Source organism: Fistularia commersonii, chromosome 34 (assembly GCF_037954325.1).
Source record: "Fistularia commersonii isolate RoL2024-O1a breed Wild chromosome 34, RoL_Fcom_v1.0, whole genome shotgun sequence".
In the NCBI taxonomy this organism is placed as follows: Eukaryota; Metazoa; Chordata; class Actinopteri; order Syngnathiformes; family Fistulariidae; genus Fistularia; species Fistularia commersonii.
The window spans coordinates 5197784-5222894 of NC_141317.1; the positions used below are offsets into that span (position 1 = coordinate 5197784).

The following is a 25111-nucleotide window of genomic DNA, read 5'->3' on the forward strand; positions in this document are numbered from 1 at the left end:
CCCTCCCCGGCGTCTCATCTCCACCTCTGTGTGCCTGTGTGTCGGCTTGTTTGTCTGTATGTGGCCCCAGGTTGGATTTTGAGGGGCTGGAGAATGGGGAGGATGGCTTCTTGGACAAAGCAAAATCTTGGAGCAGGTCCATAGAGGATCTGCACCACATGAACGCCCAACCCTTCTGCAACACACTGGTGCGCTCCGCCCGCCAGTCTGTCCTCCGGTATGTATCGCTGAGCTCGCTTCTGTCCGCTCCTACCTGCGCCCCGTTACTGACTCGCCTCGCTAACCTTGAATGCAATGGTTATGTATCAGCATGCAAGCCGGTCGCTGTTTTTTTTCCCACAGGAAAGCGCTCGAGCGGTTGATAAGTTACGGGATTGTGGCCTCTTTCTCAGAAAGATAAAAACGAACGGTGCCTTGTCTCTCCAGCATCTGTCCAGATGTGTTTTTTTTTTCCTGCACTGTCCTCAGAAGAGATCCAGCTGTGAGCTGATGTATATCGCTCAGTCGTGAGTCTCCTCTTCGTCCCCGAGCCGCGCACGGATTGGAGACGGGGAGAAGCGATGCATGACCGCTGACACGCGTCAATCATCCGACTTACGTTGAAATATCTAGAATAAAAGCCACAGTGAAAATATATTATGTTTTATAACTTCCGTAGTTTAGAAGACAAGTACATTTATGACGATGCTTATTTTGATAAGTCACAAGGAATTTCAAGTTTATAATAATATATCAGCCATAATAATAGTTATAAACTTGACAAGAAAAGTATGAATACATGCCTATGATGACTGCCACAATTATGTAAGAGCTGTCTCCAAGCAAAGACTCGCCGTTGACAGAAGTTCAAGATTTCAGGCATTTCCCATGATGCAGCTGTAACCTCAAACCATCAGGTTTTTTTTTTCCTTTTTCGACCTCGTTCTCTACGATTTTCGCTCATCGCCTCTGTACGTGCGGCTTAAAACAAGTCATGCGATTAGCGACCGCAGTGGGGAATAACAAAGAGGAGCCATAAATAACAAAACAATGATTGAAATATATATATCAATAGCAAAATGCAGATTTTGGTCATTGATTCATTTCAAAATGACACCTTTTGCCCTCTGTTGCAGCTATGGCACAATTTCCAGCAGCAAAACCATAAAGAACTCCCGCCTTGTGAGCCAAAAGGATGACGTGCACGTGTGCATCATGTGCTTAAGAGCTATTATGAACTACCAGGTACCGGCCCATATTTGTATATACATATACATAAGGAGACAGTGACAGGATACGATTTTTTTTTTTTTTTTGGAAATATGATGGTTACGTTTCCTGCACGGTGAAGCGGAGCGGTACTTTCTCACCACATCCTGTTCCGTCTGCCTTTCTCCCCGTGCAGTACGGCTTCAACATGGTTATGTCTCATGCGCATGCAGTCAATGAAATCGCGCTCAGCCTGAACAACAAGAACTCACGGTAGGTACAGCGCCCCTCGTCACCATGGACGCGAGGCTGCGTCAAACAATGGGGGGAACCCTGCAGCCACTTCATATGATATGCCCCCCTTTCACCACGGGGCTCAGATTCTCTGTGAAGTCGGGGATTAGTGTCACATATACACACGGCCGGAGGAATGTTTACTGAAAGAAGATTAGCGGTAAACCTCTGTGGCTGATCACTTCATAATGAAGGCGAGGAGGGTAAACACTTAAAAAGCAATAAAGACCTGCCCTTGCTTTAGACCCAAATGTGATTAAAGATTTCACCCCCTTTTTTTTTTGTGCAGATGTATTTGCTCTTATACTAGGATTTCCACACATGCTTGTAAGCCGCATCAAGTTTAGATACCTTCACACATTCTAGAAAGTCAGCAATTGTGTTTGAACTTAAACCCGGCACATTGTCTGAATGAATGTCTCCTAAACTTTCCAGGACAAAAGCGCTGGTCCTGGAGCTGCTGGCCGCCGTCTGTCTAGTGCGAGGAGGTCATGAGATCATCTTGTCAGCGTTTGACAACTTCAAAGAGGTGCCCAAAGCAAATTTCACCGATGAACTCGCTTTTATTTTTTATCTTTTTAACCACTTTGTCACATTCACGCTTATTGTGTCTATTCTTCTCTTTTGTTGTTGTTTCTTTTAAAATATACTGCTCAAAAAATAAAGGGAACACTTGAACAACACAATGTAACTCCAAGTCAATCACACCGATTCATTTTGACTTGTTTTAAGGACATTACATCAAAGTTGGATCAGCCTGGAGTTTGTTTTTACACTTTAATGTTGAGTGTGATTCCTAATCCAGACCTCCATGGGTTGATACAATTGATTTCCATCGATCATTTTTGTGTGATTTTGTTGTCAGCACATTCAACTGTGTAAAGAGCAAAGTATTTCATAAGAATATTTCATTCATTTAGATCTAGGATGTGTTTTTTAAGTGTTCCCTTTATTTTTTTGAGCAGTGTATATATTTTGTGTGTACATAATGCACGGTGTCATTGAGTGTTGAGTAAGGCACCTTTAAATAAAAGGTGTTATTATCATTATTAAAATCCTATCCTCCAAAAGGTTATATTCTTCGTCGTGTTTTGAAACTTCAAGGCTTAAATACATTAAAAGACTGTTCATTAAATTGCCATCATTCCCGATTTTGCCGATGTGAACGGAGGCCTGAAAAGCCAGTCCGGTGCTGTGAAAATTGAGGAGCTCTGGGAGTTTTCACATCCACTGAGGGTGTAAGCAAAGCCGTGCGTGGTTTTTTTCAGGCCATTAGCCTCATTAAGATACCAGATGTGAGCCAACCTTGAACAAATATCAGAATTAACTCCCCGATGTGAGTCGGGAGACCGCAAAGTTCACCGACCCTCTAATTTTCATCCTGAACAGTCATCTGAGGACCTGTGCGGGAAAATGACGCGGCGGTCTGAAAGCCCCAGTGAGAGGCAGAAGCAAATCGACTCATTAGTCAAAACAGTCCGTTTTTTTCTGCAGGGTAATTTTCTTAAACTGTGTCAATACAGGAAAACGGTCGTGTTTGTCGTGAAAACATCATCATCATCTGCAAACAGTAATCTGTTATTGCTGTGGTTTTTGGCCTTGTTTTTTTTCTTTTTTTCATTGTCTGGTGCTATTTTTGATAGTAAGCTGCACACCAGTTGAAGTCTTTATTTAGTTTATTAGTTGATCATCCTGTGTGGTGAATCCATCATTTGCAAAGAGGTTGATGTTCATGTTGGTACAATCTGTGTTTTTTTTGGATAGTCTAGAGATATAAAAACATTTTCCTGCAGTCCTTTCCAAGTCTTAATAAGTTAGTGATTATACAGGGAGTTTCTTTGAATTATTTTCAATCTTTCGTTCAAATCCAACCCCTTTCGAACTCACCTTGACTTCACACAACATCGCTGAAAGTTGCAATTATTCATTTGCATGTTAGGTCTGCAAGGAGAAGCAGCGCTTCGAGAGACTGATGGATTACTTCCGCTGCGAGGAGGGAAACATCGACTACATGGTCGGCGAAAAATAACGATATCCGGTCAGAATGTCGGTGTTGCCGGTGGCGTAAAAGGTGTCTAAATTTGAATCCTTCTGTTTTGGCGGTCCAGGTCGCTTGCATGCAGTTCATTAACATCGTCGTCCACTCAGTGGAGGACATGAATTTCCGTGTCCATCTGCAGTATGAATTCACCAAGCTAGGACTGGACGACTACCTGGAGGTGAGGCGACAATACGGGGTCGCGGGAACCTGTCGGCGGTCAGTCGAAAAACGGCTCGACGACTCTTAGATGACGAGCGCCGGTGCTGATTCATTCTCTCTCGTTTCAGAAATGTAAACACACGGAAAGTGACAAGCTGTCGGTGCAGATCCAGGCCTACCTGGATAACGTATTCGACGTGGGTGGTCTGCTGGAAGATGCGGAGACCAAGAATGCGGCACTGGAGAAGGTGGAGGAACTGGAGGAGCACCTGTCTCATGTAAGTGCACCACCCAGTCCGGACCACCAACGCTGCTCGCTGAAGCCATTTATAAGATTGTCGTGGTTCGCCAGCTATGTACTTAACGCTACTGTAATTAGAAATTACAATGTTTGCATTTCACAAGTGGTTTGAGATAATAACTGGGTGGAGAATGTTGGAAAATATTACCCGCGCAACAATCTTAATATTGTTCTGACATTGCCTCATGCTTTTTGGGCAAGTGCCTCCGAATCCCACGCTGCCTCGCACAGACCCTCTTCACGCGGACGGGACGTGGGCAGTCCTGACATCATTCGAAGGAATTTCATAACAAACTCTGCTCTCAGGGCTCAGGAATGACGAGGGGAGACGAGGGTGAAGATTTTCGTCGAATTCCGACGCGAAATGCGCATAGCGATTTTAAATTCCGAAGTGAACGCCACGTCACGCTTTTTGCTGTGTCACGCAGACGGCCGGATCAGATTTCTTATCGATGATGCGCAGCAAACGGGGAGAGAGCGAGGAGCGAGGAGAGCTCCGGGACGATGCCCGGGCTCTGGATCGCATCTTCGCTTCGCCTCCTCTCGTCTCTCCTCTCATCCCCGCATCTTGTATCCCAGGTGACGGAGAAGCTCCTGGAGGTTGAGAATGAGACGATGATGAAGGTGGCTGATTTGGAGAAAGTAGTCCTACAGAAGGATAAGGATCTGCAAACAATACGGGTGAGCAGCTTCCGCGCAGCCGTATTCCGTAGTTGCCGACCTTCAGTTTGGGACGCTTGCAAATCAGTCATAGCAAATGAGGTCAGCGGGAAACAGGATGTTTCCTCGCCTTGTAAAAAATCATTGTTGACGTTCTGCATTGCCCCCTGGTGACTCTTCAGGAGACGTACGAGTTGACCAACGCCCAGGTCAACACGCTCAGGAGGATGATCAAGGAGAAGGACGCAACCGTCCAGAGACACTTCAACATCGAGAGGCGGTTGCTGGAGCTTGAACAGCAAGGCACCATCCGCCTGCACAAAAAGCCCGATGGTGACATCGCCATCGAGCCTCTGGCCGTCGGAGGCGCGGGCGGCATCGGGGGCGGCGTCGGTGTCGGCGGCGGCCTCGGGATCCCGCTGGGTGAAATCGGACCGCTATCCTTAAGTTCGAAAGCCGGGTTAACAGAACCCGGAGGGCCGGACACCAGTTTGCCACCGGCCAGCGAAGCCCCGCCCCCGCCCCCTCCGCCGCCGCCGCCTCCCCCGCCGCTTCCGTCCTCCACAGGTAAACAACCAAGATTCACAGTGATGATTAGTGACGGTCGATTTATGTGAAATTGACTCTTTGACCGAAGACTCCCATGGGGAGTCTATTTCCAGTTCCTCTTCCTTTTTGTCAGGGTACTGCTGGTGGTGATTTTTTTATTTATTTTTTTTTATTTTCTGCCCCAGACAGGAAATGGAGATACAGGCTGGTTTCCCCTTTGAGTCTCCAGCACAGTACTAATAGCTAAAACAGCTTTATCAATTGTATTCTTGTGTGTTTTATTTGACCTAATTTAATCGCAGGCTTAAGTGCACCGATCCCCCCGCCGCCACCTCCTCTCGCCCCTCCTCTACCGGAAGCTTCTCCCTCTGTTATCCTGAGCCTGGGTCTGTCAGGTAAAAGGAATTCTAACGCACTAGAAAGTCCACGCCTCTCCTGGAAGCTGTGAAGTAAAACTCGACTGATCTCCCGCGTTTTAACAGCCATCAGAATCAAGAAACCCATCAAGACGAAGTTCCGCCTGCCCGTATTTAATTGGACGGCGTTGAAGCCCAATCAGATCAACGGCACCGTCTTCAACGAGATCGACGACGAGCGCGTCTTGGAGGTACGTCTCGCCGATTCGGTTCCCCGCGCCGTTACTTCGGAACAGGTTCGTGAATTCTCTCCCATGTGTGCAGGAGCTGGACCTGGAGAAGTTTGAGGAGTTGTTCAAAACGCGAGCCCAGGGTCCAATCGTGGATGTCACCTGCACGAAAAGCAAAGTAGCCCAGAAAGCTGTTAACAAGGTCACCCTTCTGGATGCCAACCGCTCCAAGAATTTAGCCATCACTTTGAGAAAGGCTAATAAGACGACGGAGGAGATCTGCAAAGCGATAGAGAAGTGTGTATATATTTTTTTTTTCTCTGTTCTCTTTTTTTTTTCGACCGAACCCGGGGAATGCATTTCAAACATTCGTCCGCTCCGCTCAGGTTTGACCTCAAGGCCTTGCCCGTGGATTTCGTGGAGTGCCTGATGCGCTTTCTTCCCACGGAGGCAGAGGTCAAGTTGCTACGTCAGTACGAGCGAGAGAGGCGACCCCTGGACCAACTGGCCGAGGAGGATCGATTTATGTTGTTGTTCAGCAAGATCGAGAGGCTCACGCAGAGGATGAACATCATCACCTTCGTCGGGAACTTTGCAGACAACGTCAACATGCTCACTCCGCAGCTAAACGCCATAATCGCTGCTTCTGGCTCCGTCAAGTCATCGCCTAAGTTGAAAAGAATGCTCGAGGTTAGAAACCGCCGTTTTTTGGGGGGATTTTTTTTTCAATGCTATGTATTTATGTGTCCAAGATTATTGTTTTATTCATCTGATATGCTTGTAGATCATTCTAGCCTTGGGAAACTACATGAACAGCAGCAAACGGGGCTGCGTGTACGGCTTCAAATTGCAAAGTCTCGATCTGGTGAGTATCAGTCGGCAAACACTTTCCAAAATGCATTTTTTCGGGCGCTCATTTATTTCCCCCCACAATTACTCTCTTTGTTACACAGCTGCTGGACACAAAGTCAACAGACAGGAAAATGACTTTGCTCCACTACATTGCCCTGATTGTGAAGGAGAAGTACCCAGAACTGGCCAACTTCCATAATGAACTGCACTTTGTGGATAAAGCTGCAGCAGGTTTTTTTTATTTTTATTTGTTCGGATTTTGGACCGAACACCGCCCTTTCCTGAAACCTTGGGCGGGCGGCCTTCTGTCTCGACCGGTGTGGGTAGAAAGGCAGAGAGCAAGAGAGAAGGACGTTGAGATAGCAAGAGTGTGATAGAGACTGGGAGTAGACACTGATGATCTAATAATAATAACAACACCAGCGCTAACGGCTACATGGCTCTGTTGACATGATGCAATGATAGCTTAGATTTTCATAAAATGATTAATGATAGACGCCCGGCGGGACCACTGCGGTAGATAAAGTCACGCCGTCTGGGAACCTGAGAAATGAGAGAGCCCAGGGACTCAGGAGAGGACGTCAGTTTGCTGTCATGCAGTGATGAAGGGATGTACGGGACTGTCTCAGAAAATTAGAATATTGTGATAAAGTTCTTTATCTTCTGTAATGCAATTACAGAAACAAAAATGTCATACATTCTGGATTCATTACAAATCAACTGAAATATTGCAAGCCTTTTATTATATTAATATTGCTAATTATGGCTTGAATCTTAAGAAAACTCAAAAATCCTATCTCAAAATGTTAGAATATCATGAAAAATAAATGTGTTTTTTCAATTGCATTACAGGTGATAAAGAACTTTATCACAATATTCTAATTTTCTGAGACAGTCCTGTAAGTGCAGAGAGGATAGGAAGGGTGGGGAGATGCATCATGGGATATCCCTCAGCAGAATAAGCCTATGGCTGCATAACTAACTGTGCATTTTCTCAAAAAGAAAGATTTTAAGACAAAAAAATATATATATCTATGTAACAGCTCCATGATCTAGTTGGCTCTGAGAAATCCAAAAAAAATGCTCGTTTCTTTTTTTTTGTCCGTGCGTTCAGTGTCACTGGAAAACGTGCTGCTGGATGTCCGAGAGCTGGGTAAAGGCATGGACCTGATCCGGAGGGAGTGCAGCCTCCACGACCACGCCGTCCTCAAGGGCTTCGTCCAGAGCAGCGACACGCAGCTGGACAAGCTGCAGAAGGACGCCAAGACGGCAGAGGTATTCAGCACTCGTCTTCGTCCCGTGAACCTCAAAGTAAAACTAGACATGATGCAAAGCCCCTGGCCCGGATTCAACACACAGACCTCGGATACTCGGTTATGTGATGACAGTGTACACACACACACACACGCCGATTTCAGCGCACTGTTGTTACTCCCTATTCTAGGAAGCCTTCAACAATGTGGTGAACTACTTCGGAGAGAGCGCCAAGACGACCCCGCCCTCCGTCTTCTTCCCCGTGTTCGTGCGCTTCATCAAGGCCTACAAGGTGAGGACGGCGGCTCCGGTGCCACCCGTGTCTGTCCTGTTGTGTCGGCGGGTGCAGCTCTCTCTCCACCCCACCCCTCCATTGGAGCCTCGGATGTTGTCGGACTCTCCCGGCCGAGCGGGGCAGAGCTTTGGCCGCCTCCGTGCCACAGGACGTGGCGTATGGTCTGAGGCCAAATAACAGGAAAGACCAGCTGGGCCTGACTCTGGGGCCACAGCTGTGCTGTTTAGACCGGTTCGTCCCTCCTGTCCCCTCCTTCCTCCGTCCCCTTTACCCCTGGACGGCCTCGCCTCGCCCCGCCGCGACGCAAAGCACAACACACTTCCTGACATTGTTCTCGGTCAAGATTTATGGGATCGGCTCAAGAAAACGTCCAGGATGATTTCCGCTTACATTTGTGTTCGTCCAAGTCTGTGTGTAAGAGGACAATCCTGGTGCAACAGGAGCGTCTTGGCCTTGGATTTTTAAATAATAAGATAGTTTCTCTCTCGTACGCCTTTGTTTTGTAACAGCTGCTTCACTCAGCTTAGCATTAAAGCTTGCAAGAAGCCTGGATTCAAAACAGTTGTAAAACATACACACACACACACACACACACACATATATACATAAACCTGTATTTAAATACATACATACAAGCATGCATTCATACACATGTATGTTTATATGTACATACATACATATACATACACATACACATAAACATATGTATGTGTACATATATGTGCATTTACATACATTCATACTTATACCTATATGTGTGTGTGTATATGTACATATACATACATGCATACTTATACTTATATTTATACACATACATACAAGCATACAGGATATTTATATAATCATACACATATAAATATATGTGCACATATATATGTATATACATACATTTATACATATACGTATATGTATGTGTAAATATATACACCGGTATACACACACAGAACAGTTGTAAAACAGTGGCTATATATATATATATATATATATATATATATATATATATATAAGAGTGAGGTACTTAATGGTTTCTTGTTTTTAGCACGTGTGCTTAGTGTCTACTTGGGGGGGGGGGGGGGGGGATCTTTGATGGGAATTAGAGTTTTCACAGAAATGGCGAGTGAGCGGGCTGCTTGTGCTCACGGGTTGCTCTGCGTGCTCGGAGCGGATGATCGCAATCAGCGACCTCACGTCCAGATACTAGATCCTGTCTTTTTGCGTGGGGCGGGGGGGGGGGGGCAGGAAGGCGGAAACCAAAACTATAATTATTTCAGTGTCTGTTCCTTACTCATGGACGACTTTTGACCCGTTTCCTTCAGAAATGACCGACCGTTGTATTAACCGTTACTTTTTAAGTAATTTTTTTGGGGGGGTTTCAATCCGACAGGATGCAGTGGAAGAAAACGAGCAGAGGAAAAAGCAGGAGGAAGCCATGAGAGAAAAGCTACTGGCTCAAGAGGCTAAACAGCATGACCCCAAGGTGCCGTCCAAGTGCATGCCATCGATTTGATTGAAAGCCACGCGATTGTTTACTCAGTGCTAAATCAAGCTCTGCGGTGTTCCTGAAGAGCGCAGTGCAAATATCCGCTTCCCCTCCCTCCTCCCTCGGTTCAGGTCCAGGCCCAAAAGAAGAGGCAGCAGCAGCAGGAGCTCATCGCGGAGCTGCGCAGGCGGCAAGCCAAAGACCACCGGCCCGTGTACGAGGGCAAGGATGGCACGATTGAGGACATCATCACAGGTGGGCCAGACGGCGGCGTTAAAAAACCCCTCGCGGAGGGCCGAGGCCCGGGTCGGCGCCGGCCCCGGACGGCCGTGGTCATCCGCTGCTCCGCCGCTTTGAAATGCACCTTGTGCTATGTGGTCCAGACACCATCCCGTCTGGAGCGCGGCACGTAGCGGCGCATCCAGTCCGGGTTTATTCCATGACGCGCCGTCTAGTTAGTGCCGGATTGTGTAACCGGCGTATTGAACCTGAACATTTAGAGAGTAGGTCAGGCCAAGTAAACGAGAAACTCGGACGGGATCTTTATTTAGCAGAACTAAAAAAAAAAAGAAAAGGGCTCCTCGACAATTATTAACAGATTATGGCTTTTTTTTAGAGGCTCTCTGTAGCTTTTTCACACACAACGCTATGTTGTTGTTGTTGTTCGACGAGGATTGGGACAATCTTGGGGAAAACTGATGGCGATCGCCGCTTCCTGCCTGAGTCACAAAGGGATCCTTCTCAAAACGGAAGCCTCCCCCCCAAACATCCCCACTTCCACTCGGACAAAGGGTGAACTCTCTTTGAAGACGCGCTCAGAAGGAAGCTCCTCTCATTCAGGTCGAGGGGACAAGAAGGGCAGGGTTCTTTCATGAAATAGATATGAATGAAGTCCCAAAAGAATCAAAAAACCCAACGATTTCCCACTATACGATAACATAATTATATTATAGAACAAACTATATATATATATTATAATGATGTAATAGTAATATTTATTGTTAGATGTATATACAATATTATATAATAATAATAATACCTTTTTATTATTATTGATAAATTCTCTATATATAGTATTGTATTGTAACCCAGTATTAGCCCCCCTTCCATCCTGTCATAGCTGGTGTTGTGTAAATAGTTAATGAATGGATATTTTCATAGCCCTTATTTTTCTCCCTAAAAAATTGTATAATTTCTTCGAAGGAGTAAATTATTGCATTTTTTTTGTAACTTTTGTAAGTCAATTTTCAATACAAATGGAAATTTTGTTTTGTTTCAATTGGGATGGAGTCGGGTAGGAAGTGGGTGGAAGGCGCTTCGTTTTCAGGAAGACCCCGAGCGTCACTTAAGTCAAAACACAAAAAAATGAAAGAGGGCCTACTATGCTCAATTGTTCAAATTTGAAACTTTGGCCAAATTTTGTAACCTTATAAATAGATATGACAGAGATGCAAAGTAGCATTATACAGGAAAAGATGCAGCATCGACAGCCTCGGGATAACACATATGTTTGTCTTATCGTCTTGACGTGAATAATGTCAATTTTTCCCACAATTTCCATTATAATGTTGTTGACGACGCCCCTGCTACCAGAGCTCTAAAAGCTAATAGTGTAACCGATGTGCTCGTTGTTTTCTAATCTTCCTGTTGGAAAACTGACGTATTAATGAAGATCTCCTCCGTGCGTTTGTACTATATTCAGCGAGTGCGCAGCTTCATTAGTGTCCTAAATGCAATGTGAAGATAGCCCAGTGTCCCCCCTCCTTCCACCCTCAATCCCCCTTCCTGGAAAGGCTGTGTCTCAGGTGTGACATGTTCTCTCTCCCTCCGCCCTCCCTCAGTACTGAAGAGCGTGCCCTTCACAGCCCGCACTGCTAAACGCGGCTCACGGTTCTTCTGTGAAGCCAACCTCTGTGACGACGCCAACTGCTAGCCCTCCCCCCCCTTAATGCCAAGGTTGTCCAGGTGTATCTCATATGCATCCCCCGACCCCACTGTGCATGCAAGCATGAGTCCGACCCCACCCACCCCTCCACCGACACCACTAACTTGGGCCGTCATTCGTTTGTTTCCTACGTGACGAGACTCCTATCGGACCGATAGGAGTCGGCCAAACCTCTTTTTTTCCATTTTTATGTTTTGGCGGATCTCCAACAAAATAAACAATTGTACCGAGAGTGAACATGTTTTGTTAAAAAGAAAATATGCGGATACACTCAGTCGTACAATCCGACATTACTGCTTTGGAATAATTATTATTTAGTGCGAACGTCATGCATGAAATGTAAGACTCTGCATGATTTCGGCATTATCCTCTTGTTTCCATGGAGATGCGGTCATCTATCTGAGCAAAGAGGTTTGGCTCATTTCCTGTTTGTTTTTGTTTTTTTTTTATCAACAGTGCCTCGTTCCATGAGACTAACTTGTTTGGTGTTGGTTTTCCAGCTAACCTGTGACTCTTCTTTCCTCAACCACCACTGTTTTATTCCACCCCCTCCTCCCCCCCCCCTCCCTCCAGCTGAAAAGAAGATTATTGACAGTATTTCCCACTCCTAAGAGAGGGTAAGGAAGGGAACCCGGCTGCACCCCGGCCCGCTTGGCCCTCCAGCTCCTGTGTGCCGCTACATTGGTGTCAGTCGCTTCAGCTAGCGCTTCAGACGCGAAAAAAAAAGATGCTTCTGAAATTTGCACTACCACACAAAATGAAGATAAATGAATGACTGTTGGAAATAAATAAATTAAATAAATAAATATAAATAAATTCAAGACAACTTAATATAAGCCGCCCAAACAAAAGCCTCTAAAACATCATCGTCCTAATTTTGCTCCGAGTCTTCTGGTGTTTTCAGGAAAGTGTCCTGCTGTTTCAAGCCGTAACATAATCCTCTTCATCATCATCATCATCATCATCATCATCCTCACCCCCCTTCTATGTGTTGCATGTCGTCCAGTGTTCATTTACCCGTCAACAACGTACGCCGTGTTTTGTCTCTAACCGTCAGTCCACGCCGTGCTGAACAGCAATTTGGTCAACAGGCTCTCCGATCAGACGTAACGTGCGAAGGCGGCTGAAGTGAAATCGGCCCAGAATTAAAAAGCAGCTGCAGCTTGTCGCTCAGCAAACTCAGGAGCTTGTTGACCATTCTACTGCAAACTGAAATAATGATGCTTATCAGTGTTTACTGCTGCAATACATGTGTAATAAAACTGTCATAGTTGCGTTCCCAAAATCGTGAATTTCGATGTTCTCGCGCATCAAAATGCCTCAGTTATATCAGCTGAAATACACGGTTTTGGGAATGTGTCTTCTACTGTTTATCCTGTGATGTGTTATTAGATATTGTCAGGGTTTACATGACAGTTATACATTAACACTGCTATAGACGTAGAACTTTATTGCAGCATATAGAATATTTTTACCCCGGCAAAAAAACAAAAAACAAAAATGAATTTCATGGTTCAAGTTTGAGTCCTCTAACATGTGTGCACCCCTCTCTCCACGCCTGCTCGCAGATCTTCGAAACCAGCCGTACCTGCGAGCTGACGCGTTGATCCGGAGTGGTTGGAAGCGACCCTAAACAACTTATTCATCACTTATACCCCCTCCCCCGTCATAACCCGCCCCATCCCATCCCCCTCCCTGTGGTCCAATTCTTCAACCCTGAGGCTGCAGATCACAAAGACTGAGCAGGGGTTTGGCGGGGACAGGACAGAGCCCTTGGTTTAGCGGGGTAATTTATTTATTTATGGAGGCCCTTTCCAGACATTATTTGCGCAGACATCATTAGAGAGGCACAAAGGGCCGCCCCCCCTTCCGCCCCCCCCCACAGATCGGAAGATTAAAAACGTTGCATTGAGAAGTAGACCGGTGGAAGGACGCCCTGCGCGAAGGTGAGGCGAGGACCGGCGGAGAGTCTGCAGACACGTGGACTTGATTCTCCGAGACTGCTCATTTTCACAGATTACGCAACTGCGGCGGGATTTAGACTGGGAGGCGGCCGGCGGAGGCCCGACTCCCGTCTGCTGGGACGTTCGCCTCAAAGGCTACCGCAGGACCGCGTCCAAAAATAAACCGGAGCCTCAGGGTCACAGCGAGGCGTCTCGAGGAGAGTCTCCTCGCATCGAAAGCCATGTCTTCGTGACACATTTAATCGATAGCCGATATTGATAGCTATTTAGAGTCCAATCGCATGGGATTTGGGAGAGAGAGAAAAAAAAGAACACAGGGGTGCGCCGTGGCAAACCCGAAATCTGAATGTCGAGTCGTTTTTGTTTGTTTTGTTTTCTTCACGTGCCTTTTTTTGTATAAACAGTGTTATTTCCTTATCATTTGTGTATTCTACTCGTTTCAAAAGATTGTATTTTTATTGCCTTGTACCAAATTAGCCTTGTGATACTGAAAGCAATATGCAAAAGTGGGGGATTCCCTCCACCCACGACTAATGCAAAAGAAGGAAGCTGTCAAAATGACTCTGGTTTACCTCTCTAGTACATCAGTGCCTTCGAGATCGGAACAGCTGACGCCGAGGTCAGCGTGGAATTATTTTTTTTTCCCTCTCCAAGTAGTTGTTTGAAACTGAATGTTATACCTTGACAACACTCTGTCACACTTTTGAGTGAACAGTTTGGAAGTGATTTGTGTATGAAGAAGATTCTGAACGGACTTACTGTCCAGGAGCTCGGATTGGATGAACCGTTGGATGCCTGGTGATGGATGAAGGATATTTCCATTCCAAAGAGTCTTAAGCAATTTTTTTTTTTTTTTTGCCTTTACCTCAAGAGCTGGAGAAAACAAAAGGGATCAAATATCACACATAATTTGGCTTGTGACTTTTTTTTTTTTTCTTTAAAAAATTGTGTTGCAATCAATTGAATGAAGAAACTTCTTGTGTTGATTGGAAGGTTACAGTTCATGTTAAATAAAAAACAAAAAAGATTGTAACTGAAAGATGTACTTATTATATAAATCATAGCTGATGGGACATTTTGGATGAAGCAAAATTCAAACAAGCGATTTCTACATGCTCATGTTTTTATTTTATTTTGGATGTCTTAAGTATAGCTGTTGTTCTCGGTCTCTCCAAAATGACGGGCAGAGTCGCTGTACCTTTCCACTATAAAAATCCATTTAATTTCTTATATCAAAAAGAAATAGAATCATAACAAAACAATCAGAACCACAATTATCTGTGTGGAATTTTTCGCCGACAAATAAAAATTCTCCAACCGAAAAAAAAAAAAAAAGACAATAGTTCTAATTTACACGGGCAGGTGAAAATCTAAACAGAGGATTTGAAACAAAGAAATGAAATAAAAGGATGAATACTGTTAAGTGAATGATGAAGCCAGAGTGTTTCCTCTGGGATGGGGGTGAACACCATGCAGGTCTGACCTTCGAAAGCAGCACGGTGAGCAGTGTGACAGCCAGAATAACATTCTTGTGATTAGAAAAAAGTAAAAAAAAAAACAAAAAAAACCCAGAATGACTGACAGACGGATGGTTAGCATTAGCAGCAAGGCAAAGGAATTAACAACAGGAATGCTTTATCAGGTAGCTGATCAGTCTCCGTCCTGGAAATGCACTTAACAATGAGCATAAACCTAAGTCACATGTAATTACATACAATTTAAAAAAAAAAAGGGAAATAAAAAGAAAAGGTTTTGCAATCTTACAAATGTACGTACCAACGAAGGGTCTCCCTGGCCTTTTCCTGAAAGCATGGTGAATCAAACAATCAAAAGACAAAAGGAGCAAAGTCTTCATGCAACATTCGCCGGCTAATCTTCTGTTGCACATTTTTCTCAGTGATGACCAGAATTCACAGACGCCCGCCGTTTCTCTCCCCTATCTCCCCCCGAAAAAATAAAACAACCTTTGAGGACAGTTTCAGATAAGCACCTGTCCCCCTCCACTCCTCTCTCCGCTCCCTGTCCAGGGGTTTCCTGCAGTAGGCTAAAAAACCAAGGCCACAGAGATCCATCCCAGACTCCTGGAATGTGGACTTTTTGTTACAATCATCTTCATCTGGCGCGTTTGCGCCCTGCCATCAATTCATTCATTGAGCGCATGACGTATGTCAAATTACACAACTTTAAAAAAAAAAAAAAAAACTGTTAAAAAGTACAGACTGCTATTTGTTACTGATGTTTGTATTCCTGGGTATATTTTAAAGACACTTTGTTAATAGGTTTATATATATGCAAATATATATATATATATATTTTTATAGAACTTTCGTCTGTGCAAGGAGGTAAAAGACAATCACTTGAATGTAGTTCTTTGAGAAGACAGACAAGACACGGGCTGCGGTGCTTAGTTTTCCGTGCGTACGTGTGTGCATTTAAATGTCTCACGCCCTCTCGGACCTCCAGCAGCGAACGTACATATACGCATAATGCCTTCGGAAGACTGAGCCCAACCAGCATCCAGGGACAATTCTCCTCTCTTCTAGTAAAAAAAAAAAAAAAAACAACCAACCAACCAAAAAAAAAAAAAAACACTTGGCAATGAGCTCTAAGGATGGAACAATACTTATTTTTGTTTTTTCTTCCCTCTATACAATTCATAAAAAAATAAAAAACTTTAAATTGTTCCACTGCCGTTAGTATCTCTGCATCTTTTACATTTTGCACAGAGGTAGTGGCTATATGTGAGAGGGGAGGGAGAGATTTTCGAGGAGGCGAGCAAACTTAAAAAGAACTGAGTAAATGTCTATAAAATGGTTCCTTTTCATCACCAGAAGATTTTCTTTTCTTTTTTTTTTTTGTCAAAGAACAAAATATAATACTGCAATCACTTAAAAAAGTAGTCCTTCATTTTATACATTTTGTACAGTGTTCCCGATTTTTTTTGTTGTTGTTGTTGTCGCTTTTCTTTTCAGGTGGGTGAAGGCATTAGATGACAGAGCTTGTTAAAAGTCAGGACCGGGTTTCGGGCGTGGTGGGGCGGCGACGGCGACGACGACGGCGGCGGCGGCAGAGTCCAGCAGCGGGCGCCGAGATTTTTTTTTTTAATATATATATTTTTTTTTACGCCAGCGGGTCACTCATGCTCTCGTCGCCCTGGGAGAGAAGTTCCTTCTTCTCGTCTGTGCTCGCCAGAGAGTTGCTGCTGTTGTGGGCGCCCATGTAGAGCGTGGCGTACACTGGGTTGGTGAAGTTAGTGGGCTGCGGGGCAAGAAAATTACATGCTGTGTCAAAGGACAAGGAGGGGGAAAAAAAAATGGTAGAGCACTGTTTACAGCAATTAGAGCTTTAAATGCCACTGTTTTCCCTTTCTTTCACCGTCTTAAAACCGCCCCACCGTCTTAAAACCGCCCTGAGGAAGACCTCAGCTGGCAGCAACAGCAGTGATCCGGTTTGTATCTGCTCTGCCGCCATACACCTGATAAATTGTTTTTATTTCTCCTCTTGAAGCTGCGATGTTACGGGAGACACATCACCAGGCGCCGTCACATCTCCGAGAATTCAACCCCACCACCCAGTCGGATCTCTAAGCTCCAATAGTGCATGGAGTTACTGAGCTGCCTGGAAAGTCGCTTCCCGTTAGCACTGGGCTAGCCTCCAGTTCTACTGCCATAGGGGTATCCTATAATGTATTTCTCTCATCCCTCCCATTCTTCCTATCCCACCTGCATTCGCAACCCTTCATCGACGCGTGATACTAACCCTGTGTCTTCTCCAGAGTCCTCGGGCTCTCTCATTTTGCAGGTTCCCAAGGGGCGGAGCATAATCTACTGCAACCATCCAGCCAGGAGCCCGAGGCCACTTTTGTATCATGTCAGCTAATGCCAAGTAACTTTTTCTTTGATTATTACCATGAGATCATTTGTTCCCGTGCCTCCCGACCCTGATACGTCCCCCTGTCTCACACTTTGGCTTCACAAAGCCGACAAAAAAGGGAAAAGATCCCGAGACATGGGTGGATTTGGGTGGGACGTCCCCCCCTTTTTCAAAGAAAGTATGCTACCTTCTCCGGGTCCAGAGCAAAGTCAGAATCCAGCAGCTCCCCGGCATCATCGTCTGGATCGCCCTCGTAGATCTTGTAGGCGGGATTCCCGATCTCCACGTTCATGGCTCCGTTGGTCATCCGGTGGTGCTGGAAGCCCTTAGCGCTGTGAGAAAGCAGTGACGGAGAAAAATAAAGTGACCAAGCGGGCGGGTGGATGTTTACTGAGCTCCGCTTAAAAAACCAAAACAAACAACGGAAAAAAAAAAACAGAAACACATCCCGTGGGGTCTGACTTCGCATCAAACCCGGCGTCCGTTCGGCCTCGGCAACGAACAACCAGCAAAGTCAAGACGACAAGGTTGCTCAATGAACTTTTTGTCAAAAGGCCATTTGATCAAACCCAGGGAATATTCTGCGGCGTGTCTGCTGCATGTCGACTGTTTTATGAGAATATTCATAGAATGTGTGTGCGTGTGTGTGTGTGTGTGTGTGTGTGTGTGTGTGAATTCTTTTTTCGTTTACAATGCAAGCACACAGAATAAGCCTTTACGTTTAAAACATGTAAACGAGGGGGAGGAGGAGAGGGCGGGAGGGGGTATGGAGACACAGAGAGCAGAAAACAGTCCGGGTGTTTGTGCATCGCCGGCAAAATTATTCCAGATAACGGTCGGCGGGTTCCTTTGCCGCCGAACGAGAGGCGAACACAATGCAGGCAAGGACAGCCGAACAGATGCTACACTGACCGACAGCATGGACGGATGCACGGGACACACAGGAAAGCTAATTTCGGAGAGTAGGGGGAGGATGGGAGGGGGTTGTGGATGAACAGGTGAATTATGTAACCCTAAGTAAAGTTACCGCAAGCACTGAGAACGAGATTTGCCCGGCCATAGAGACCTGGGAGACAGGAAATAAGTCGTTATCACAGGGAAAATAAGAGGAAGTGAGTCTCGATAGCAAAAGGCGTCGTGAGGAGCAGGTGAAAAAAAGTGAAGAGATTGGAAGGAAAGGAATCGGGGGTCCGGGGCGGAGAGAACATACCCGCGCATTCTTCGCTTGTACCACAAGATGGCGCCGACCACCAGCAGGGCCAGCAGCAGCAGCAGGAGCACGGGGACGACCACGGACGCCGTGCCTGAAGGGAGCGAAAAAACACAGTGAGGCCACAGGGAAGGTTCAGGGTTGATAAACCAGGACCTCCCGACAGGTGTGTGTGTGTGTGTGTGTGTGTGAGACCTACTTCCACTGGAGGAGGAAGAATCCATGGTCGCGGCTGGGACGTCACATCTGTACCCCCTCCACCCTGCTGGACACCTACACACACACACAGCCAGAGTATAAGTGTGTGTAAGCTGGAGCCACCGGGACAATGTGGAAGAAACATTTTCAGATCTTACTTGCACTGCGGGAGCAGCGTGTGATTGTCGACGGTGCACTGTCCGTTGGTGCAGTAGCCCAGGCAGCTGTAGCAGCTGGGCTGCGTCCGACCGTTGGGACATCTGCGCGCAAACACACGGCAAACTGAACATTATTTCTCGGAAGGAGGTTCCGGGCAAAAATCCTGCGAGATGTCGAATGAAACGTGGGTGCAAAAACACAAATCGGACCCGGGGGATTTTTAGGTAACGCTCTGATGATTCCAGGAAACAAACAATCATCCTTTCATACATTATCTACGCCGCTTATCCTGCATTCAAGCTGGTGGGGATTGGAAACCAACCCAGGTGTGAGTCATTTTGAGACATACAAATAGATAAAGTTTAAAAAAATAAAAAGTACAACAATTCACCCACTCATTCTGACATCATTTGGAGACACAAATACATAAAATAAAATAAATATAATCATTCACCCTCTCCTTCTAACATCATTTGGAGACATACAAATAAATACATAAAATAAAAAAAAAAAAGATACCACCTTTCGCCCTCTCAGTCAGACATTATAGAGACAATGTGCCATTCACCCTTTCATTCACAAATCATATGGAGAAATACAAGCTTTCACTCTGATTCATAACAAATAGAATCATACAACCATTCACATTGTGTTTTGTCTAAAAGTACAATCAAATACTGCTGCTTTTTTTTTTTTAAAATCAAAACTCAATTCCGCGTAACTCCACCGCCCATTTACCTGCAGAAGACCTCCCCTGAGGACGAGGTCAAACACTTGCCCATCCCGCAGAAAGAGCATTTGTCCACCTCGCACTGGTGGCCGACGTACTGGCTGGGGCACAGGCACAGCTTGTTCCCATTGGATCTTTGTAAGCAGGTGCCGCCGTTCTCACAAAACCCTTCGCACTTGCCTGAGGAAGAGGAGGGAGAGATTTTCATTTTTATTCAAAAATTTCCCCCCTTTCATCAGGAAATAGACTTACCTCATCAAACACATGTTTATAGCATTTATATACGTTTATGTTCTTTTTTTTTCCTGATATTTGTATATTTTACCGCTTGTACATTATCAACTGCTTCTACTCACTATCCACTTTCTGTTGAGAGAAAATGAAACTTCCCCAATGTGGGGCGATGAACTGAATATTCTATTCTATTCACTTACTGTACTGGCACTGGTCTCCGAGGTATTCCTGCACGCAGCTGCACGTAGGCTGGTTGCCGGTGTTGACTGAGCAGTTGCCCCCATTCAGGCAGTAATCCTGACAGGTCTGCCGGTTACAATTGGCGCCGGTGAATCCCTTCGGACACCTGCAGGTCGCGGCCCCTGGAAACAAGAGACCAGAAAAGGGTTGCGCCTGAAATTCCCCTTCGGATAAACAAATTCTGTTTTCAATATCAAAAACGTTTATATATATCGGGTCCAAGTCAGCACATACTCTGAAATCTAAACTGCACATTTGATAATGTTAAAAAAAGCATCCATGCTGCAAATATTAAAATGCTGGATCGCATCTTACCGGTGTGCGAAGCCGTGCATGTGCCGCCGTTCTTGCAGTAGTCCCTGCACTGGTTGATCTCGCACCTCTCTCCGGTGTAGCTCGGCTGGCAACGACATTTGGCCACCTGCCGCGCATTGAGGAAGCAGCTCCCGCCGTTCAGGCACTGGATGTCACAAGGGACTGACGGGGGAGCTGCTCGGAGAGAGAGAGAGAATGCCACGATTCATTACAATTCCCGGAAAATCCTTGTTTTCTGATATAAAATCATCGCTTATTTCCCGAGCGCCGGGGTCGAGGTGGCCTACTCACAGATCGGGGACTGGGTTGGACTGGGCCTCTCCACGCACGTGCCGTTGTCGGCCACGTAGTTATTGGGACAGGTGCACACCGGCCCACTGGGGCTGAGCAGACACAGCCACTCGCACTTCTTCCTGTCGCAGGGGTTCGTCACTGGTGTTGAGAGAGACGGGGCTTCCGGTGAGGAAAACGAAAAAAAACAAAACAAACAAACAAAAAAAAAAAAAACAGAAAAACAAACACTACTGACTTTCTGGTTGCTTATAACGGTGGTACAACACTATGTCGGTGGCGTGGTTGATCCCGGTGGTAAGGTTCTCCATGAAGCCTTTCCCGAACTTGTTGACACGGAACACGTAGTTATTGACGTACGTGACTCCGTATATGTAGTCCTCAAAAATGTCAATGCTGAAAGGATGGACCAGGTCTGTAACGGAAAATGCAGGAGCTGAGGTTTAGCAGATGTTTGTTTTTTCTTTTCTTTCTGGCTGAACGTTATACAAACTCAACTGTTTTTGATGCCAGAGACGGCGATGACAGGATCGGAGCCGTCCAGGCGCACGCTACCGATGACAGACAGCTTGGCGTCGGCCCAGTAAAGACGCTCGTTGAAGAAGTCGACGGCCAAACCTGCAGAGGCCGAGAGGGGAGTTTGAGCATCATACTTGGGTTAATTTACATTGTTGTTTTGGCCTTTAAGTCACACTTTTTTTATGGTTTGGCTGGTCTTGCAATTTATACTCAGGTGACTTATATATTAAAATATAATTACATGTTCATTATTTTCACACTAATAGCCTCGAAAGTCCTCTCTGGGCATGTGTGCCAGTATCTGCTACTCCTATTACTCCTGTACCACTGACAATTTAAAATCTAAACATCAACTTATAAAGACAACTGAATAAGACTGAATCGAGCAGCAGAAAGAACGTTTGGAGTGAGCGAGATAACTGTGAATAACTGTTAATATGTTACTTTAACATACAAGCCTGCTGGTCTTTATTCTACTGTTATTGCTATTGTCGTGACCCTGCGGTACTGTTTAGAGGAACCTTCAGAGTTCGGTGATTTCCTACTGGCTGTTAATGTGTTGTTAGGATAGGGGGGGTGAAGGCGGGGGGGGGGGGGTGCGGAGACGGGGAAGATTAAGTGGCGCCGCTGTTGCTTAATTGTTATAATTGTTCTAATAAAGATAAGATTTGTTAATCAATAAATTGTCATTGTTGGGCACGTCCGCTCAGACATTACATTATAACTTGCCTTTCAAGGGGAAGTGTCTGTTCTTGGTCTCTGATTTTATAGAATGAATTTCCCCCCAAAATTCAACTTATAGTACAGTGCGACTTCATTATGCATTTTTTGGCTGGTGCAACTTATCGTCCAGAAAATATGGTACTCAGAAAAAGGTGCAGTAGACTCTAGAAGCCATCTTTTCTGACCTGTGGGCCACTGAATGTTCTCATGGACCAAAGTTTGTCTCAGTGTTCCATCCATCGCAGCCGTCTCGATTTTCGGATGGTTGCCCCAGTCCGCCCAGTACATGGTTCTGGAGGAGAATTAAAAAAACATAACCAAAACATAAGAACTGAATACTCATCATGATGGCAGGAGAGGGAAGGCGGGTCTTTACCCCCGCTGTGGATCCACCACGATGGCGTACGGCTCATCGATCATGCCCGAGATGAGGGTCTTGCAGTTCTGGCCCGACATCTGAGCCACCTCGATGACGTCCCGGCCCGAGTCAGTCCAGTACAGGTTGCCGGCGACCCAGTCCACAGCAATGCCGCGGGGCATTTTCAACTCCTTGATCTGGACGTAAGCGGGACGGCCGGCGTGTTTTTAAAGCTAGAAGCCACGCTTTTTTTTTTGTTTGTTTTTTGGGGACGTTACCTGCAGGTTTGTGATCCTGCCCTCACTCTGCCGTTTGTTCCTGTGAGAGTTAGATGGCGACGAGAGGCCGGACGGTCCCGGCAGCTCGTAGGAGGAGATTCGGCCCGTGTGCCAGTTGGTCCAGAAGATGCGGTTGGTTTTGACGTGCAGGTCCATGGCGTCGATCCGCACGCTGGCGTCGCCCTGGAACGTTTGCTCGTAGCGCCAATTGGGCATGCCTGGGTCCAGGCTGCGGATCTCATTGTCGTCGGCTATGTAAAGGATCTGTTGACTGCTGTTCATGTCTGCAAATTAAAAGAAAAAAAGTGAAACACCAAAATATTGGTGCGACGTGTAGGACTGACGGCCGGGCAGCTCCTCACTGTCAGCCTTGCAGGTGTCATTGATCCTGGTGAAGTACTTGTGGCAGCTGCACTTGTAGGAGCCTTTGGTGTTGTTGCAAACGTGGGAACACACACCGAACTGTAAACACTCGTTCTTATCTGGGAGAAAATATGAAGGGGAATAATTGAAAAATAGGTCTACAGGACAGCGACGTCAGAAAAAAAGCAAACACAACCAACTGTGTACCTCCGCAGGTGTGGTGCCCCGTCTTCTGGAAACCCGGTTTGCAGGAGCAGAAGGAGTCGGTGCCGTTGATGACACAGTGGGCCTCGTCGCCGTCCCCGCACTGCGTCCGGTTACTCCGGCAGTCATTGAGTTTGGTCTCTGAAGGAGGACAAACGGGATGAATCGGTCCGGATCCGGTTGCGAGCGCGGACATCGGTCTGAAAGTCTCACCGGTCTTGCAGTTGATCTCGTCCGAGCCGTAATCCTCGCAGTCGTTGAAGAAGTTGCAGCGCAGGGTAGAGCTGATGCATCTCCCGTTGGCGCACAGGAACTCATCCTTCTCACATGTGGGGGCAGCCGGAGGCAACTCTGCGTGCACGCACACGAACACACACACAAACTTCAGCATCTTATTTGACAGCGTTGATTGTAAAACAGTCTGAGCGACTCACGGCAATTGAGTTCGTCCGAGTTGTCGCCGCAGTTGTTGACGCCGTCGCATCTCTTCGACACCTGCAGACACACACGCTCGTTCTGGCAGCGGAAGGCCCGGGTGGGCGGGCACTGGAACCTCCCTGGGAATGACAGCGAGATGGCAAGTGGGACACGGGGCCGGAGGCAACGGGTTGCGGAGGGCGGCGAGGCCGGAACTCACGGCACTCGTCCGGATTCTCGTCGGAGTTGTCCCCGCAGTCGTCCTCGCCGTCACACTTCCAGGCCAGGGGCTTGCACAGGGTGTTGTTGCACTGCAGCTCGTCCATGGGGCAGTGGCGTCCGGCTGAGGGAACAGGAAGCTACTTCAGTTTCAATGAAACATGTGGCCGGGATTAGAACCGGCTGCCACAGTCAGACTAAAAGGATGTAAAGATTAGACGTGTGTTTATCATGTAGTTTTACATACAACATCCACTGGGCTGGAAAAATACAGGGATCTTTTGGAAAGCTAAAACCGAGGGTGTGTTGGTGACTTTGCTCTGGAGGCAGCTGAGCCGCTCCGGAGGAGCTTTAACACGGGGGGCAGGATTAGCATAATTTTACAAAATAACTACTCAAAGAGGGAAGCGCAAAGGTCAGAATTGCATTTTGACTTATGGAAGAGGTACATTTTTGTGATAAATGAAAGCATATTTTGTTGTGTACCTATTAGTGCACTGATAAGAGCTCTTGATGCATTTAAAGTTATTTCAGCGACAGCGGAACCTTGACTTGCAGCTGCGTCGATTTACAAATAACCCGAGATACGAGCCGTCGCTCGGTCAATATTTTTGCTTTGTGATACGAGCCTAGATCTGAGTCACAAGTGAGCGAGAGGAGCGTTTAACACCGACATGGCCGCCGTTGTCCGAGAAGTATTTTTTTAAAAACAGTCAAATGCGCCGCGCAGTGAAAATCATCGAAAAACATGAGCGAGGCGTGCGTGTTGTGGATTTGTCCATTAAGAGAAGGAGAAGTTGTTGTTGGTGAGATACCATGACCGAGAACATTATCTGTGAGAAGGCAGGAGACATTGACGGGGATTTAGTGCAGCAGACGGTGGGAACGTCAACAGAAGAGTCATTCAAAGCCAGTTGGCAGGATGGTTTGATCAGGATGGTTTTAAGAAAAAGGGACAGCCATTCACTCTGCCGTTAAATTAAGTGTAGCATATTGTGCAAGTGACTTTTACCAATACATTGTGTAGCCGAGTTGAGCAAGAGCATCACATGAAAATCTCTTCCGACCTCCGTCCGATCCTAAGGTAAAAACACTTAATACTACCGGTAGTTTATTTCTTTACATTTTGTATTATTTTTATATTGTATTTGCTATTTATAAAGTACAGGGGGCAGGAAGAAATTAATAGCGTTTCAATTCATTTTAATGGGG

At 46.1% G+C, this 25111-nt stretch overlaps 2 protein-coding genes across 5 annotated transcripts in view; one reads left to right on the forward strand and one right to left on the reverse strand.

The window, feature by feature from the left end:
- fmnl3 (formin-like 3) overlaps window positions 1–14601 on the forward strand; it is a 33844-nt gene extending 19243 nt beyond the window's left edge. Inside the window, exons 6-26 of one of the 4 annotated variants that reach the window (XM_086141591.1) lie at window positions 71–217; window positions 1116–1224; window positions 1385–1461; window positions 1918–2011; window positions 3422–3496; window positions 3591–3701; window positions 3811–3960; window positions 4563–4664; window positions 4826–5210; window positions 5495–5587; window positions 5675–5799; window positions 5873–6075; window positions 6165–6468; window positions 6563–6643; window positions 6732–6861; window positions 7745–7905; window positions 8075–8176; window positions 9564–9656; window positions 9791–9914; window positions 11501–11615; window positions 13173–14601. In XM_086141591.1, coding sequence (XP_085997717.1) covers window positions 71–217; window positions 1116–1224; window positions 1385–1461; window positions 1918–2011; window positions 3422–3496; window positions 3591–3701; window positions 3811–3960; window positions 4563–4664; window positions 4826–5210; window positions 5495–5587; window positions 5675–5799; window positions 5873–6075; window positions 6165–6468; window positions 6563–6643; window positions 6732–6861; window positions 7745–7905; window positions 8075–8176; window positions 9564–9656; window positions 9791–9914; window positions 11501–11592 — 2758 coding nt within the window. In that variant the 3' untranslated portion in view covers window positions 11593–11615; window positions 13173–14601. The remainder of the gene's footprint in view (window positions 1–70; window positions 218–1115; window positions 1225–1384; window positions 1462–1917; window positions 2012–3421; window positions 3497–3590; window positions 3702–3810; window positions 3961–4562; window positions 4665–4825; window positions 5211–5494; window positions 5588–5674; window positions 5800–5872; window positions 6076–6164; window positions 6469–6562; window positions 6644–6731; window positions 6862–7744; window positions 7906–8074; window positions 8177–9563; window positions 9657–9790; window positions 9915–11500; window positions 11616–13172) is intronic. The other 3 variants (XM_086141593.1, XM_086141592.1, XM_086141594.1) reach the window with 3 other exon arrangements.
- Window positions 14602–14763: 162 nt separating this feature from the next.
- The window catches only part of LOC147214346 (low-density lipoprotein receptor-related protein 1-like), an 87450-nt gene continuing 77102 nt past the window's right edge, over window positions 14764–25111 (reverse strand). The window contains exons 71-89 of the mRNA XM_086141589.1: window positions 23901–24023; window positions 23698–23820; window positions 23477–23614; window positions 23267–23404; window positions 23059–23178; window positions 22697–22980; window positions 22437–22615; window positions 22246–22352; window positions 21317–21436; window positions 21057–21233; window positions 20819–20959; window positions 20528–20701; window positions 20173–20334; window positions 19747–19918; window positions 19008–19109; window positions 18851–18924; window positions 18652–18745; window positions 17629–17773; window positions 14764–16826 (exon numbers count right to left, since the gene is read on the reverse strand). Coding sequence (XP_085997715.1) covers window positions 16689–16826; window positions 17629–17773; window positions 18652–18745; window positions 18851–18924; window positions 19008–19109; window positions 19747–19918; window positions 20173–20334; window positions 20528–20701; window positions 20819–20959; window positions 21057–21233; window positions 21317–21436; window positions 22246–22352; window positions 22437–22615; window positions 22697–22980; window positions 23059–23178; window positions 23267–23404; window positions 23477–23614; window positions 23698–23820; window positions 23901–24023 — 2711 coding nt within the window. The 3' untranslated portion in view covers window positions 14764–16688. The remainder of the gene's footprint in view (window positions 16827–17628; window positions 17774–18651; window positions 18746–18850; window positions 18925–19007; window positions 19110–19746; window positions 19919–20172; window positions 20335–20527; window positions 20702–20818; window positions 20960–21056; window positions 21234–21316; window positions 21437–22245; window positions 22353–22436; window positions 22616–22696; window positions 22981–23058; window positions 23179–23266; window positions 23405–23476; window positions 23615–23697; window positions 23821–23900; window positions 24024–25111) is intronic.